This window comes from Anguilla anguilla, chromosome 9 (genome assembly GCF_013347855.1).
Source record: "Anguilla anguilla isolate fAngAng1 chromosome 9, fAngAng1.pri, whole genome shotgun sequence".
NCBI lineage: Eukaryota > Metazoa > Chordata > Actinopteri > Anguilliformes > Anguillidae > Anguilla > Anguilla anguilla.
The window spans coordinates 31862905-31881804 of NC_049209.1; the positions used below are offsets into that span (position 1 = coordinate 31862905).

Here is an 18900-nt window from a genome sequence, read left to right on the forward strand (position 1 = left end):
AGAACTGTTTAAACAGGGCTGCATTTCAGCAAATTTTAAAATTTTCATTTAATATGGATTTTTTTTTTTTTAGTTTGAGCAAATAAAAAAAAAATGCAATTAAGCTTGATGTTGGAAGATTAACCCCTTCGGTACAATTAACTACTTCATTTATTTTAATCAGTATACACACACATATAGTTACAACCCTGCCTGTTTCCTACAGGAATTTACACAATGGACCCATTCACTTGGTAGGAGGCCTCATTGCCATAAACATTTGTTTCTCCCCTAAACCAGCATGACATGGCATTTAAGGGTCTTTCTCAATGCATTCCTCTGTCACACTTAATGAGAATGGATGATATGCAAAAAAAACAACAACAAAAAAACACAACAACATGCGGCACTTCTCTGAAAAGTGGGCAAGGGCTAAGACAGTATTTGATTGGCCTTATCGTTAATACTATTTATAGTTTATAGTAAACTATTAGCAGGAAATGTTATTACAGGTGGAAGTCTGTACCGTGTCTGTCAGGGGAGACAGGGGAGGGGGATGACAGAATGGCAGAATATTAAAGGTACAGAAAAGAAAAATGGGCTGAGACAAAACGAGTCTGAGAGTGAAGAGAAAATGTTTCTGTCACTGAGAGAGCCCGGAGAAGTCTGATGTCAGAGGAAGTCGTGTCAGAGGGGACATCTCTCTTTTTTATCGTTTTGTGTCTTTTGCTCTGCAAAGAGGACTACGGCTACCTTTACCACCTTTACTGGAATAAAACTTGATGGAGTGCACTGTGCCAGAGTGATGGAGACAGTGATCATGAGAGATTATGCGGACAGAGTGAGGGAGGGAGAGAGAGAAAGTGAGTGTGAGAGAGAGAGAGGGAGAGAGAGAGAGAGAGGTGTGAATTAATTTTGCTCATCATGGTGTGTGCTTGATATGTGTTGTTGTATTCTCCAAGCCAAGGGAACTGGGCATCTCCAGTTTACCAGCATGATGTGTGTAGCACTAGTACTAAATTTGTTATTTATGGAGCAGATTTGCATGCCTGATTTGTCAGCAGCCCTTTGATACTGTGATAGTTCACCATTCGCTAGTCTTTGTCTGCATGCGCATTTTCTTTGACGTTTACCATAAAGCAATGTCCCGGCATGACTGATTTGTAGAATTTGGAATATAAAAGCAAAAAAATCTTTTGGTGTCACCTAAAGGAGAGATGGAACTATCGAGGAAAAGGAGGGGAAAAAAACATGTTCCCAGAGAGTAAAACAGAGGCATTAATGTTCAGGCTGCACAAGGAAATAAAATGTTTTAGCAGAATTTCAAACTGTGAAAAAACTGCAGTTTGTTGGAAAAACCAGTACGGTATACGGTACAACCACTTCTGAAACCTGAACTGTAGAGGATAATTATGTTTCTAATGATTTGCTGTTAAACCCATCACATTACTAAAAGCATCAGGCTGCATGTAACAAAATCACTGACGCGCATGAAACAAAGAATAGGCTAATATTTATGAAAGGTTTATCGAGTGGTCATGGCATAATGGGTGTCAGGAGATTATTTTATATTTCTAAATTTTCTTTGGATTTTCTGTTTCGAAATGAGATCAAATAAAGAATTTGTCTTCTTGGGCAGAAGCCACTGTAACACTCTAATGACAATATCTAATGAGTCTATGAATTAAAATGTACGAATTTGGTGATTACTGTGCTGGGGGGGTTACATTACATTACCTGAAAATAATGGAAAATGAACAAGCATACAATATTAATCAGCTTAATTAATTATGGTTCTTTCTGCAGCAATGCCATAAGAGTAAAGGAAAGAATCCTACGTGTGATAATGTGTATTAATGTGCACATATCTTCAGAAAACATTGTAAAAAAATATATACTGTGCATTAAAATGATCGTATGCCCACTTCAGGATAGAATCTGTTGTTCAAGCATGGTGGTTAAGTGAGATCCCAGCCCTGAATCCCTCATGTCACAGATTAAAAATGAATCTTCTTCCCCCCAGGGATATACTTTTCTATGTCTGCGTATCTGACTGTTTTGCTACCTACCTACATGTACCATTAAAAACTTTAATACAGAAGAGCTCACTGTGGCTTCACTCTTTGAAATAATAAATTATTGGTGCTGAAAGAGGAATGGTGTGCATTTCAGGTATGAGCAACCAGTCACACTCTGATGTGAGTTATAAGCGGGCTTGTCATGATTCAACATCTGTTTCTGATCATGTGATGTTCAGACTGACGTTGACACAAGTGCTGAACTACTCTGCAAGTGTTTATCTTATCACCCTGGGGTAAAATCTGCCTGGGTTAGTCTGAATCCTGAATTAACCCAGATTTCTCACATCACATTACCAATCCTTATTCGGTTACATGTGCATTTGTGTACAGACTTCTTTGAGAACACACTGTTTCCATTAACAAGCACAAGTGAATAGTAAGACAAAGAAGTCACATCTCTGAACAGCTGAATACATTAACTTTAAATTATTTAGAAGTCTGGCAATAAAGGACACTTTAGAAATTATCAGTGCAGTCACAGGTGTATCCCAAATTGCAATGGAACACAGACAGCATCAAAGTTAACAGAATCCAACAAAATCATTAATGGAAAACACTGAATGACATAAACAATGAATATTGTAATTGCAATGAATACAATAAGTTTAACCCTTTGAAGAGTAGGCTTTTTCAAATGTTTTTTTTTCTTCTGAATTCTTCAGTGTTCTAGAAATCCGTTGCTTTCAATTGCCAGTAGTGACTGTTACATCAGCATTAGAATGTTCTGTTAAGAACATTCTAACCACACATTTGTGGCCTCACACCTTAAAGGGTTAAACAAAGGGAATCAGTGGCTGAAGAGCGGAGTAAAGTAGGCGCTCCCAGGAATTGGTGACGAACGGAGGCGAGCGTTCACTTACTTGCAGGACAGCTGATTTATACCGTGTATGAAGTAACAGTCGCCGCCATTCACACAGTAGGTCTTCTCCGTCTCGTTGCATCTTCGGGCGTGGCCAGAGCCGGGAGACAGTGTGGTGGTTACTGCGGGACAGCAGAGAGGGCACGTTACATGGAGAGATTGGCAAGAAAGACACAGGCACCCCTACGGATTCGCACTTGGTACTGCCTGCTCTGGAACACCAGTTACAGGAGGAGTGTAATCTGAAGCATTAGAAAATTAATAATTTGACACACAAATATGATAAAACGTTAACTGGCAAGGACCACAAATAGGAACAGCCATAAACTGTACAAAAAACACTGGGAACAGTAGTTTAATTAGCTAAAAAGAGAAATAGAATGAAAGACTAACATGCTATGGGCCCATTGAACAGAGCACTGGTAGATATGAATAAATACTGGCAGCAGCATCATTTCAAAAAGTAATACTGGAAGCAACACACTATGAATCAGTAACACTGGAAAAATATATACTCTAAAAGATGAATACAGGGGATGGAATCTCAAAACCTAACACTAATACTTCACACAGTTTACCCTGCAAAAACTAACAAGATAAACTACTAAAACTCTGAAAGGCCAGTTCTTGGGAACAGCGCACGCTACAACAGGAATGCGACACACGGTACATTTTTTTTGAGAACAGAACGGAGAACAGCGCGGAGTGGGTGATTCACTCCGGCGGGAGTAACCCGATGCGCCAGACCGAGGCTGAATATGCGGAGATGTGCTGTCAGGAGAGGACAGATTAAAATTTCCAGACACTGGCGCGCACTATTACAAAAATGAAAAGCAGGTATTCGGGGCCATTTCAACAAAGCATCTCGATCTGACACAGGAGCGTAATCCCCAGTGTGGAGTAAGCTACCGCGTTATGGTAGCCTTTTAAGATTTAAAAACATATGATCTAATTATCTTGAGATATATCCAAAATGCAAATTAAAGGCAGATTTTGCAACTTTGCTGTGAGCAATTCTACAACATGCAGACGGGTTAGGCATGCTCCTAAAATTAGCATGCCCATGCTAATCACGGAGTCTGAAGTTGCCAAAGACATCGCCCCAGTATAATTAGCTCAGAAAATGCCAATGAAGCCATATTCGCAGACAAGAGTTAGAAATGAGAAAACCACCCATCTTCTGAACACCCTTGTTAACGGACAAACACCTCAGAATAAATACATAAGTGCCGAACAACTGGGACCAAGGACATTCACGCCATTTCAACAAAAACCCTGGTATGGCAGTCTTGTCACATATAATGCACCCACTAAAAGATGGTCTGGGCTACTAATGTAAGGCACATTTACTTCGACACCAGTAATAATGACAAAAGAGTGACGTTTTTAAACTAATCCCGCTACAGAGAGGTCACACTGATGCAGGATTAATGAAATCCTGCAATAAAAATAACGATAAAAAATGCAGAAAATAACATGTTCTGCATTATAAAAATACAGGTGCATCCATAGTATGATGAGTCAAGAGGAACTGTATAAATGCACATAATTGAACCTGCACATAATTGTAAAGTACAGCTGGGAAGCAGATGGATTTATGTGGCTCACACGAACCTATCGTAAATGCAGAACAAACACCAAAATATGGCTATGGTAGACTGTTCGGAGGGAATATGCTGAAAATGAGGAGGTAGGACTTTTTTTGGGGGGGTGGGGGGAGGGGGGGGGTCTTGAGGTCCAGACTATTGATAACAGCACTAACAGCACAGGTTAGCCACCGCAAACTGAAAACCATATTTAACAGAAGACCAGAGATAATAACGGAGGTTAACCACCACACAGTGAATATCATATTTAACAGTCAACCATTGCTAACAGCTCTTGCAGCACAGGCAAACCAGTGTCCAGTGAATAGCACATTTGACAGCGATGCACTGCAAACAGCACAGGTTAGCCACAGGTTAGGTACAGTACAGGAATAACACATTTAACAGAAGAGCAGAGCTAAAAGCACAGGTTAAGAACTGTACAGTGAATACCAAATTGAAAAAGCAGAGAATAATTAATGGCACAAACATACTGCAATAACTGGAGTGAACCTCATCACCTTTATCAAGTGAGCAGAGAAAACAGCACAAACCCCAGAATCTAGGATTCAAGCAAGGATTTACACCCATCTCTTGTGACTTACTATTTTTTCTATGGAAACAAACCTTATTCCACAGGTACTAAAATGCACAGAATGTTTTTTTTTTCATCTTCTATTTACATTTGACCAGTTCTCTGTTTCAGAAACCAATCAGTGATGAGTGCTCGATAATTGAAAGCTGGATAATGTGATCTTGTTTGCTCTCCTCATACAGTATACTCAGTCATTTGTTCAATCCCAGGGCGTAGATTTTTTCCCCCTTCCTTTCATGCCTGAGTGAAAGGGTTTCAAGCTGTTGGGTTGTAAAAAGCTAGCATTTCACTTCCCCGATTAAACAATTCAAATATGTGTTGCTCAAAAAGACTGACATTTCAGTCTACACAATCTGTGTCAAGAAAGACGTCAGAGCACTTTAGGGCATTCTAACTTGTTAAAAGAAAAAAAGAATCACAGGAAATCATAATGTCAAATATAGAAATGCAGTCTTTTGTTGTTTCACTTGGTCCCTGCATACATCCCTTTGTTACAACTGCATAGAAATGGCAAAATTGTAAATGCAGTTGAGTTTGCAAGTGAAAAGATTCTGTTGGGGACGTGAGGATTAAGTGAAATATGTTTATTTTTTGAATCCAGCAGTTTTAACAGTCAATGACCTTGTACACTGCTCAGAATTCTGAATGCTGAACAGTTCTATAGTAACTGTACTCCTGCTTAAATGCACAGGAATGACCTCGTTCACAAATCCCAGGATTCATTTCCCAGCAGCACTCAATGGTAGAACCATCTCCTGAAATTTAGCCCAGTATACACCAAGAGTATCTCCTTTTTGTTACCCCTGGAATCTTAAATGATTGAAATAACATATCTATATCTCCAGACTTTGTCTTTTATATATAAAAAGTTCTTAAGCTGCTATCACTAGCAGCGAGTATCCAAAGTAGACAAAATATCAGCACCATCAAAAAGTGTCAGCTTCTTTACATCTGCAAGAGGTTTACGTTATGAGTCGAGGCACCAGTTTATCTAGCGCATGTGACCAAAGGTAATTTCATCCAATGCGCCATAGAGCAATGTTTAGACTTTACCCTCAAACCATGCAGACGAGACATGGCAGCTAGCGTTCCACTGTACTCTGCCATTCCCAACACTTCATTACATTACATTACATTACATTTATTTGGTAGACGCTTTTATCCAAAGCGACGTACAAAAAGTGCATTTCATGGTCATAGCCAACTGCTAAACACAGGTTCAGTAAGGTACAATACTTATTTTGTATAGCTATTTCTAGCCATGTACAGCTATTTCTAGCCACTTCAGTTTCTCCACCCGATTTGTGAACCCGGAGATGGACTTCACACTGAATACTGTCGTGCTGGCACATCGACCGGAGTTGTGGCACGACAACGGCTCAGGGGCACTGCTCAAGTTGCTTGCAGAAAATGGCAAAAGTGCTAAAAATGATCCGCTGGTTTGAGAGTGGAGAGATCGAAATACATGAAACATAATATATAAGGTTGCACAACTCAAAAAACGAAATACCAAACACTGACTCAACAGACACAGTGCGGTTGAATTAATAAATACCCACGGCATCAAAACATTTGCAGAAGGTGCTGAGACACTGACAACGTGCACTCCAAAAGAAACCGCGGACCTGTCAACCGAAGTATTTGCACATAAACAAGGGACTGCATTGATACTTGGGCAGTGCTGGGACAGAGGCAACAAAAAAGAAAATTATGCCAAATGCTATGTAGAATGCAAAACAATACTTGTCTGTTCCAGCCAATTCTACTGATACAGAAAAATGTGCCTCGTCATACGGATAACTTTACACTAATCACCACCAAAGAATGACAGTGGAGACAAATAAATGACTGTGGTGAAACTTTATCAAAGTTTAAATCTAGCATTTTTATTTAGTTCGGGTTTATTTGTTTTCGTCTTTCATGTTGACGCCTACACTGCTGAAAACCATATGATTGAAATAACCATTTTTTGCAGGTGATATACAGGAACTGCACTTCTGATGTGTGTGACCTACTTCTCATTACTTTAATGTTACCTAAAACACTACTGCTCAATGCTGTAATTTCTCTGCATATCTGTGGCTCTCTTCGCTGAAAACACGTGATGGTGGGAATGTTGCTGTAAATCAATGTCTGCACTTAATGAATGCCCATTAATGCCAATAGATTACTGGGGAGGTGCATTGCAATAATTGACTGACAAGAAGGCTCTAGCGACCTCTTGCTGAGGGATGACTGAATTACAGGTGAGAAAACGGTCCTAGGTACAGCGCTGTCCCTGGTTACAAGAATAAATCTTATATTAGTAGAACAACAAATAAAGAGCTGAACCCTCCTCAGAAGTAATGAAATAAGTTTATTCCACAGCAACACGCATGCTGAATATTGGGCCAAATTTAAATGTAAAGTGAGAGCGTAATGACAGCATTCCTCTTGTGTTCAGTATACTTGCCGCAGTCCTACCCCATGAACCCCACATGAGCCACACAGCCTGTTCCGCGATCCTTCGAGAGCTGCAGTAACGCTGCCATCATTCAGCATGCAAGTTATGGCCTCCAGTGAAAAATCATGTTGCTTTGAAATGCCAGTTGTGGAGCACGTAATTGAGTCAGCTGGAACCGCAAACCATGTAAAGAGTAAAAGAGACCAAAGAGGGAAAAAACCCAGCTATCCTTAACGCTAAAATAGAGCATTAACAAGTCCTCGTGTTCCTGAATAGCTTGCCAATGCTGTTTAATAACACGCAGAGCAGCGAGGGGTTGCATTTCTCCACTGTTTACTAATTAGCTCTGAAAGCAGGGCTGGCGAAGCCTGCCATAAGCTGCTAGCAGATTGTTTGGATTAAAGCTACATGTGCTGATCTGCAATGTGCGACACAAAACACTGACTCTGTACACACCACTTATTTATTTATTTATTTATTTATTTATTTATTTATTTATTTATTCATTCATTCATTCATTCATTCATTTATTAACGTCAAGCCTGATTATTTCAGCAAAAAAAATAGACTGTGTTCTGTATTTCATTTTGTGCCATCGATTTCATAATCATGACTTTGAGTAAAATTCCTGTCAATAACTAACCAGTTTTTATTTTTCCGTGACACACACACACAGTGCAGTTAGTGTGTCTGTTGGGGCATAATTTATTTTAAGGTCTTGTTCATATTAACAATACATTTAAGGTTATTTGACCAGCATTTCAGTCAGAAAGCAAGACAAGTTAAGGAGACTATAAATTCCAGCGTAATAAATGAACACTTAAGCTTCAGCCCCTGTGGATTTGGATGCATTAGCTGCCAAATAAATAGACAATAATTTATACCTCACTGCTAAATAAGTCATCAGGCATACAGTATATTAACTGCTTCGAAAAAGATGAAGAGGCTGTAAACAGAACCAGGGTAGGGGGGTCTGGGAGAAGGAAAAAAAAAGCTTTTTTCATCCTGGTTGGATGAATGAAGCATTTGAAAATGTCCCCTATGTGACTCCTCCAGTTGAGGTTTGCGTAACAAGTGCTGGTCCAAAATTTAAATACTTCAGAAAAAGTATGCACAGAATTTCTCCGGTTGTGTCCTCAAATTCTTGGGAAGACTGAAAATCACAGCTTGCAGAGTTAGTTACCAGTACTTCCCAAAAAAGTCTTTGTATTTAATGCTACTTCTTAAATCTCTTCTGACTAAGAAAAAAGCAGCAGAAGAGGAATCTTCATGCAAATAGTGTTACATTAGCAAGCGTTTTGCCCATGCAAAACACGAGACAAAAGAGTATTTAGTGAAAATAGTGAAGGGCTCTTTTGAGATACGCTACCTTACGAGTTTGGAAAAAGTGCTCAATGAGAAGAAACATGCATTCCAAAATTTACCAAAGTATGTTTGTGGTTTATACAGACATACAGTACGTGTCAGTATGCTCTCAACAGAGGGGTTGGCAGTGTATACTACCAAGCGCACAGATGCGTAATACCCCAACAATGCGTTTTAACTTGCAGCATGCTTGGTTTGTGTGTCTGTGAAATTACCAAGAATATACAGATGCTTCTTGTACCCTTCAGCAAGGCACTCACAACCTGATTTCTTCAGTAAATATCTGGCTGTATAAATCATATATCATATATCAAAATGAAAGAGAAATCTGCCATCTACCCAATGATTAACACTGTGGTGCAGTTGTGAAGTTCATAGAAATCTCATTTTGGTATACGAAGCATCAAATGTACTGTGCTTTGTACTTGCTTCACCTTTCAGAAAAAATAAAAACACCATGTTCCTGCAAATCACAAGCTTCAGAATCTGCCAATTTTCTAAGCGCATTCCGTAGGGAGAAAGAAAAAAGATCTCATCTCATTCATGCCCAGACATTGCAGAACAAACACGTGCATTCACTTGTTTTGGTGTCATTTTTCAATTATGCTGGAAAAAAAGCAAACCTAACGGAGACACATAGGAATTTGTTTATCGAGAACTTGCAGCATAATGTCTGTTTGCAAAGAATGTGTGCATCTTAAGCAATTGGAACAGCAATTTATAACAGTGGGGAAACAACCCAGTTTACTTTCCTCGCTTTACATTTCCAAAAAAAACGAAAGAACATTTTTAATGTTGGCGGTTTAAACAGAATTTACTGTCATGCCAACACTTTGAGTTTTCCAAAACCTTCTGTGATTATCCCATTGTGACAGGTGAACGCCAAAGCAAAATTGTATGGCTGATTGATTGCAGTCCATGTTCTACGTCCAGCAAGCCTCGACAGTCAATATTTTTTTCAATCAGCTCTCTCTGGATTAAGCCTGTCAGGACAGACAGAAATGATGACTGCGAGTATAAACTACATTGTATACAATGCATTCCATGTTTTACAGCTTACAGTACTGTAGGTAGGGACTCAAAATGTGTTCTCCATTTACATTTTCCACAGTGCAGTGGACCCGAACCTCAGGTGGTCAGCAGGTCTTTTAGCTTCTTTTTATTTTCCCATTTTTCTTTTCTTTCTAGCGCTGGGAGTTTCACACGTGCATGTACAGCACTGGAAATAATTATTAAGAGGCCACATCAAATTTCCAGGTTCGCAGTTTATGGGCATGTGTCTGTGTAAAATCTAACCTTTAATATTCTTTCATGAACTAATTGACCTCATTTGATTTTCATTTCAAACAAGAAATATTGTCATTCATAATATTTATTTGCAGAAAATGACAAGTCAAAATACTAAAAATGCATATTATACATTGAAAAATGCAAAGTAAACAAGTTTATACCCATAAATAAATAATAAAAATAACAATGCCTTTGCTTATGAAGGGTTCAATAATCAATATTTGGTGGAGTAACCCTGATTTTTCTTTAAGAAGCATGGGGTGGTCTCTCAATTTTTTCCAAAGTTGTATGTCCCACACACTTAACGAAAACTACACCCCAGCTTAAGGGTGGAGCAGTGAGACCAGCCTGCTCATCTGGGTGGAGTGCACTTTTTTCAGTATCATCTCAGGCTCCTTTCTGAAGGACAACCCCAATATGCGGTTCCAATATGGACACACAAATATACAAAATCACAGTGCATCACAGGTGAACTTTGTTTGGGACATACACACGTGCACGCACACACACACACACACACACACACACACAGAGGAATGGGTAGCATTTTAATTACATGTATTTGAATTATATCGTTCAAATAATTTTAAATATTTAGTACGTTATGGGCTTGGAAAAATCTTTATGCAGTTTGTATCACGATACTTCAGAAAGAGAAATTTCTGTATCATAATACATCCTGTTCTCTCTCCTATCAAATCATTTTTAATTTAAATGAAGCCTTTGTGTTGCCTTCTCTCTGTGCTATCTCTGTTCACTCGCTTGTGTGTTTTTTATTTGGATATCTGATTTGCTTATCCACTTGTCATTTAGCCTATTATTATCCAATCAGAAATTAGGTGGTCTCACAATATTTGCAATTGTCTGATATGATAACATGGATTCATTCATCTTGCATCAATTTACCCTGACATGTCAAATTGCCAGCAAGCCTGGAATGTTAAATAGCAAGCAAGACACTTTTGCAAATAATTAGCTAGCCAGTGAAGTAGCTGGTGATTTCTGAAAATGTGCTATCTTGGAATACTGAATTTGAATGGTTCTAAGGTTATCGAGCACTACATTGATTTTTGGAAGCTAGGCCCTGGTCAATGTTAATTCTTTTCCAAGACATAAAACCTTGATTGTGAAATTTGTGCTTGCAGACCCTAGTATGTCCAAGCTTTACAAAACTTGGCATGACATAAGAGGAGGTAGTGATGTACTGCAGGACTTTTTACAAAGCTAACCAGGATGGACAAATTATGTGAAAACAAACGGGAAGTTATCCAGAAAAATGTTAGATGAAAAAATATGCGGTCATGTGCCTGTTAAAACCAAACATGATGCTTTTCGAGAAATGTATTTTTGTATTTAGAAAATGCTAAATAATGCATTTTATTTAGCTATTTTGGAACTAGTATTCAATTGCTTATTCTTATTGATTTGATGAAGTTATTTTGTATCAAAATATATTTTTATGTATTTTTGCCTATGTCTGCCAACACACACGCACGCACACACGCACGCACACACACACGCACGCACACACACACGCACACACACACACACACACACACACACTGGCACACAGGCACACACACTATCACATTCCTCTTCCCTGTTCAGCTGCATGAATACTACATTCTTAAAAATCCCTGCCACAGACCCTGCACCACCCCTCCACCCCTTGCTGCTGCTAATGGAGCAAGACTTGCCATTTCTGTCACCCGCATCATGTCCTCTTAGATGAGTCACTCCCTGACAGAGCCACGGTCACCGTGAGAAGCTGAGGCCATCTGGGGCCCGAGCTTACAAACAGTCGAGTAATGGATGCGATGGAGTACACAATGTAAACAGAAAATCTAGTCATAAGCTAAATAACTTCATTTGTCAATGCCATCATTAAAAATGATTTAACGTGAAGCTCCATAGGTAATGCTTTCATATTAGATGCTAGCAAGTAAAATTATTTTTCAGCTGAAAAGGAAAATGCTCGACCCACAGGCTGAGGACAGTTATCGCTTTAAATGTCTTGCTCTTAGCTTCACAGACCAGGTATGATCTAGGCGTAAGCACATGCCAACTCCCTCTACAGCCACACCTTCTACGGTCTCACTGCCACGCAACTGGATGGCCATTTTTCATTCGACTCATCTATCATTAACCTATGGTCTATCATGAACCTATGATTCGTTTTTCTTGAATCATAGGTTCTCTCTCTCTCTCTCTCTCTTTCTCACTCTGTTGTGTATGTTTTGCCCCCACACAATGAGGAAAGTATGTTTTGTTGGTTCATACGTCCACAGTGATTGACAGTCGCATACTAGCTCCTGGCTCCGCCCACTCTGGGCCACAGGAAGCGTCAATCAGTACCTCAGGTCAAGCGGGCCGTGCGGTCAGCGGCCAGAACCGCATCCAGGTGATGGGCTAATGCCTACAAAGGAAAATGGGGGGCGACTTCACAGTGATTTCAAAGTCCCCCAGTGGCCTGTATGAAGAGTGATTGGGTGCCTCACCCGGCCCAGCGTGCATCATTAACCAGGGGTGTTCCTCTGCCCCCCCCTCCCCCCCAACTCCCAGTGGGCCTGGTCAGCACGTGTAATTAATTCTCCGAGGCCCAGAACCCCAAATGGGGATGGAAAAAAGGGGACCAAGGGGCCATCTGGAAAACATCACAAACAAATCGGTCTTTCAACGCCCTCCAAGGTTTCTAGGAAAGTCATAAAAAATAAGAGTGAGAGAGAGAAAGAGAGAGGGAAAGAGAGCAAAAGGTATAATGAGCTTTAGAGGGGGGGTTATTTTTTTTTTGGGGGGGGGGGGAGTACCTCTCCCACCACTGAAGACTTTAAACTTTAAGTTTGTTGTTTTTGGTAAGAAAGATCAGAGGATATAAACCAGCAGCATCCAACCAAACTAATCACAAGATTCGTACAGCTATGAAACCCCTATCGCCACCTGCTGGAATCTGTGCCCAGGTGGAAACTATCGCAAATCAAGCTAATGCTACATTTTAGGGCACTTGCAGATTTTTATGACTTGCTTTCCATCCAAACAGCTGGGTGTTTACTTACAGCAATGCAGGTTTTGGGTATAATGGCAACCGTTGTTATTTCAACGCATAACCATTGGGCAGCTTGTCCAGCTCCTTATCCACTGTGCTCTACTGCGAGCATTCTCTCCGCTTCGCTACCCTCAAAATTTTTCGTCTATCTCCAAAGATCACTAATACATTTTCTGGGTTCTTTTGAATTGCCGACTGGACCGTCTGGAGGGTGTGACATCTAACTCTGAAAATGTGCAGGAGCTCTGAAGCATGACTGCTTATTCAAAACAGCCCAGGCTCCCTGTATCCAAAGGAAAGCCAGCTTCCTTTGGCCTCTAAATGCCAGTATAGGCAAACACAGGCTGCGTTAAAGGTTGAGATTGAATCATCCAGCCACCGAAAGACACGGCTGTGTTTCGTGACTGCGTTTGTGGGGATACCAGCGAGGCGTTTCCCCGGAGCTGGCCCTCTGATGACACTTTTGGCTCTGGTCACAGTGGACAGAGGCAGGATTCACCGCTACACAAGGTCAGCTCATGGGACGAGAAGGCACACATTCCTGGTGCTTCATGCAGCGTGAGTTCAAAACAACCTCCCCGCAAAGGATTGCCACTACCTCTGGATTATGTCACTCATTTACAATCTTCCACGCATGAGGAGATGTGAAGTGCACCGTACATTAGACAGCCTGCAGCCAAAATGGGCTTATTCTACATTTCTGATAAATGTTCTTGTTTTTATTTCTTACTGACCTTGAAATCCTTATAAACCAAAGTTGAGTGAGGGGGAGAGGGAGTACTTATGGGGTGGGCGATTACTTCCCCCTCCTTCTTAGTTAAAAACTGCCTCTGCACTCCGCGCCCACCCCCTTTCCAGAACATCAGCGGAAAGAAAATCTGCACGCCACCACCACCCCGGCGATGCAATCACAACATCCCCGCACGTAAACACAGTGTTCGCCCATCAGACGTGTCACACTCCTACAAATTCCAGCTGAGCTTGAACAGAGAAGGAAAGAAAGAATAAAAGGAGAGAAAAAGAGAGAGAGAGAGAGAGAGAGAGGGGGCGAGAAATAGAGAGACATCTGGTTCTGCTGGTGTTGAGAGGAATCCGTGACAGCGGTAGGAAGGGCATTAAATCACCGTCCAGGCAAAGATCCAGAGAGAAAGAGCATTATCTCCACCAAATATTTGAGCGGGACGTGTAAACAAATATTATTAATGATAATGCGCCACCAACGCTTTCCAACAGGAAGCTCATTACACTTTCCCACAATGTGGAAGAGATACGTGCAAATTTAGGCATGTAAAATGCAAACATACATAACTGAGACTGCAAGATGCGTCCTGATTTCATGCAAACGTGGATTGTAAAGGGTTTCCAGTCTCTAGCGTTGTCCTTTCTGTACCACACAGGGGAATGAGTCTGGTCTTGCCTGATTGTGAAAACTCTTGAGAATATCAAAGGGTAGGGTACAGTGCTGCAGCGTAGCACGCGATTGTGCAACGGGTCCTGCAGGTAAACAAGAGGAGAGAGCACTCACCCAGGAGCGGGGGGGCGGAGCTGGGGGAGGGACGCGCAGTTGCGGTCGGCGACGGCCCAGAGGACACGCCCACGCCTTCCGGCGTGCCGCGGACAGCGGGGTCCTCCGTGGACCGTGCCGGCACCCCAGAGACCCGCGGGGAAGGAGCGGGCGAAGTGACGGGAGCACCGCTCGAACCCGCAGCCTCCTCGGTAGTCACCTGTCCGCGGGGCGGCGCCGGGGTCCGTAGGCCGCCTCCGAGGGGAGGCGTCCGCCCCTCGCCCCCTCTCAGGTCCAGCAGGTCAGGGGGGTCGGGAGGTTTGGGGGGGTGGGTCCATCCCAGGCCCTGCAGGAGGACCCAGCGGAGGAGGAAAGCACAGGTGCAGACGCCCAGGGCCAGGAGCAGGAGCAGGGAGGGGAGGAGGAGGCTTCTGGCCCCCGTCGAGCCCCCCCACGTCCGCAGGCAGCAGCCCGGCCGCGTTGGGGACCTCACCGAATCCGCTCCGGCGTCCCGGCCTCCTCCGGCCCCCCCGCACAGTGACATCAGCAGGACAGGTGCCGGAAGAGCGCATGGCGGGACATCGGGATCCATCCGCTACTGGGGCCGGGGGGCAGGTCGGCTCACCCCGAAACACCCCGGAGGCACTGGGACAAAGTTACGCCACGGAAGATTCCAGGAAGGAGCCAGAGGGGTCTCCACGCTAGATCCAGCGCCCGGACGGGCCGTCCGCTCCAGTGGCCCACAAGTTCCATGAGAAAAACATGAAGCCCCTCGCCCGAAGCGCCAGGCTCCAGCACCGGAAAAAATCTTCAAGAGCAGAGAAGGTGTGAAGTGTTCGCACACACGGTCGACCCACACTGTTGACTGCCTCCAGCCTGGGCTCGGAGCACGACAGAGAGCAAGCCTTCCCTCCCCCTCTCAGATACACCCCCCCCCCCCCCCATTCCAGCGTGAAATCCTCAAATCAGAAGACGGCCCCTTTAGCATGCTGCGACCAAGAAGCGTAGCGCCCGCCACAGGCATTTGGCGTGGGGAGGGGCACACAATCGAATTAGGGAACGCGGGGTAGCCAGCATAGCATGCCTGCCCAGGGGTCACGGGGTCTCCCAATCAGGCTTTCAATGGGCCCGTCTCGAGCCTGACCCATTCTGGGGGGGGAGGGAGGTGGGGGGGCATCTGAAGATCATCTGATTTTACTAGGAGCTGATGCAGAAAACAGGACAGTATGGAATCCACTGAAACTCCCAGCCTGGCTTAACAGGGTAATGAATACTTCAGACGGGACCCTCAACAGCAGGGCACTGTGGAGTTGTGGGGGGGATCAGGGGGGTGGGGGTAGGCAAAAACAACTGAGAATAACCGACTACCACCAAGCCCATGACCAACACATTTCAAAATTAACCCGATTGTCAGGGTTCACACCTTACAGGCCTTAGGAATCTGATATTTTGTCTAGCTGTATGTTTGCTGTGTCTACAGTTTAATTCAAAGACAAATACAAATGTATAGTCTGTGGGCAGTTCCATGGATTTGGCTACTAAAGAAGTGTTTTAAAAGTACAAAAAGAAGCAAAAAGGGCAATAGGTCCCACCCTGAGATCAACACTGGTAAACAGAAGATTTAGAAACAGTCTGATTCCCATTTGAAAGAGGGGGTTTAGGCATGGCTATTGTGATGTCTACACCAGAAGAACCTAACCCAGCAAATACGCAACTGTTTAAATGTGCATTATGTAAACCTGCAAAGCAGGCCCATAATGCACTGCACTTCAGGGTTTTTAGAGGAACCTGAGGGCTCACAACAAAACAGTATCTGTACCCACCTAGAGCCACCAGCACACCCCAGTCCCCAGAAGTTAGGTGGGTATCCACCTTTCTTCTGGGGACTGCAGATGCTCCTATGTTTTTAGCCCCCAGGTTTCAGATGTCCAAGATGCTACAAGATGTGTGTGCGTATGTGTGTGTGTGTGTGTATACAGTAAATGCATGCATGCATGAGTGTGTGTTTTGAGGTAAATGTGACGTGGTGTTTTCCAGAGGGAGTGTGTGTGTGTGCAGGGGGCGGGGGGGAGGGGGGGTACACATGAATCTCCCAGTGAGAGGGGCTGCCTGCAGGGCACTCTGTCACCACCATGTCCACAGTTTCTCCACACAGCCAGCGATCGATGGCATTGATTCGCTTACAGGTACTTCCCGTTCAGCCATGACTGCGCCTAACATCAAGAAAAGATTTCTAGCATCATTTAAACTGAGTTAATCTTGACGTTTGCATTGCGAGAGAGCAAGCCTGTTTCCCTATTTCTCTAGAGAGAGAGAGGGAGAAAGAGAGAGGGGGAGCAGTTTGTTTAATGAAAAGAACAATGTTTTGTTGGAAAGTGAAGCGAGGGGCCTGGTTTACAGATAGATGAAGCAAGGTTTGTATTATTTATGGCTGAAGTTATTTTGCTTTATGCTTAAAGCTCATGTTGTTTTATGGAGGCCAGTATTTTGCATACGGTGACAGGTGTGTGGTTTATGTCACTGGAGAGAAGTTTACAGTGGGGTGTACAGTTTTTTAAAAGACAGGTGTGCAGTGGGTGTATTGTGTGTGTGTTTGTGTGTGCTTCTGTGTAAGATTGATGAAGAGTGAGTGTGTGTTTTTGGGGTTCATGGAGAAATGCCTGGGTGCATTTGCATGTGTGTACGGTTGCCTGTGTGTATTTGTTTGTGTGTGTTTGTGTGCACGTGCGTGTGTGCGTACGTGCCCATGTGTGTGGGTGTGTGTGTATCTGTGTGTGTATGTGTGTGTATGTGTGTGTTTGTGTCCACGTGTGTGCGTGTATGCGTGTGTGTGTGCACGCCTGTGTGTGTGCATCTGTGTGTGTGTGTGGGTTGGGCGGGGGGGCGGTGGGGTTAGGGTTAGGCCCCAGCATGACTGATGAGGAGTAAAATCCTTTCTCCAGCTGCACGTCTTTCACATCTTCACATTCCTTACGGCTCCATCACTCCCGAGGGCTATGAGAGCGCCCCCCGAAGACCGGACCATCACCCTGCACGACAGCCCCACGGCCCTGACCATCTGCCTGCGACACAGCGCCCCCTGCAGTCCTGGGGCTTTCCCCCGGGCCCCATAAGCACTGCCGCTCCTGACATTTCACTCTGTGCTATCGAGCCTCGTGGTGCACACGTGTCGTCGCTGAAAAACCCAAATCCGCTTAATACGCACACCAAAATAAATAAAGGCACCACAGCTTGACTAATGAAAAGCAGTACGCCGCACGCTGATCTCTCCTGAAGCTTCTGACTGCTCCATTTTGAGTGACAGCGATTTATTCAGCAGGTGAAATAAATAAATAGTCGCAATCATTTCTGACAACAAAATGAGGCTGGAGCACACAAACAAAGGCCAAGACTAAAGTGGGAACACCGCCCCGGGGTGCAAACAGCAACACCTACAAACACCTTTTTATTATTATTATTATTATTATTATTATTATTATTATTATTATTTAAACATAGTCCAGAAATCCACAAATAAGAATAATGCAGTAATTTGAATACTCAGCCCAAACACACCATTTCCCAGCATGATATTTTAAATCCCTCATTGCATCATATAACCTTGTTTCAATATGAATCAAGCGAAACATGCTTTCTTTATGTTCTTATGTATTTCTTGTTAGGTGGCTCAGTGGCATATAACAAACCACGAGGCAGTCCTGATGTTGCTTATATATGTTTCATTACTTGCAAATGCAATGCACAGTGAAGGTTTTGATTATTTACATACCCATGTTTAATGTCTCATGGGGTAAGAGATTATTAATCTCAATGGGCATCACCTAGCTAAATACAGAATATTAAAATAAAATAAATTGTACTGTGCTTTTGCCACAATGCTATGGTCCATGAGCACAATTTAAGGAAATTAAATATATACCCTCCAGATAACCTCAGGCTACGTCAGCTTGCCCTAATTAGAATTCTTTTGTGATTTCCATCTTATGCATCTTTTCTCCGTGGAAAACCCTGAGGATATTTTCCACACTGAGCACTGCAGTAAATGGGTGGACTACATTTCTGGACTACATTTCCCAGTTCACTCTCTGTGAAACAGCATTGATCCTGAGAGATGCAGCTATCTGCCCACTGAGGTCAGCGATGATGACACAATGC

General features: G+C 43.0%; 1 protein-coding gene across 3 annotated transcripts in view; it reads right to left on the reverse strand.

The window, feature by feature from the left end:
• Window positions 1-18900, reverse strand: part of nrg2a (neuregulin 2a) — a 113715-nt gene that overhangs the window by 35914 nt on the left and 58901 nt on the right. For all 3 annotated transcript variants that reach the window (XM_035434447.1, XM_035434446.1, XM_035434448.1), the window contains exon 4: window positions 2921-3041. In XM_035434447.1, the coding sequence (XP_035290338.1) occupies window positions 2921-3041 (121 nt within the window). The remainder of the gene's footprint in view (window positions 1-2920; window positions 3042-18900) is intronic.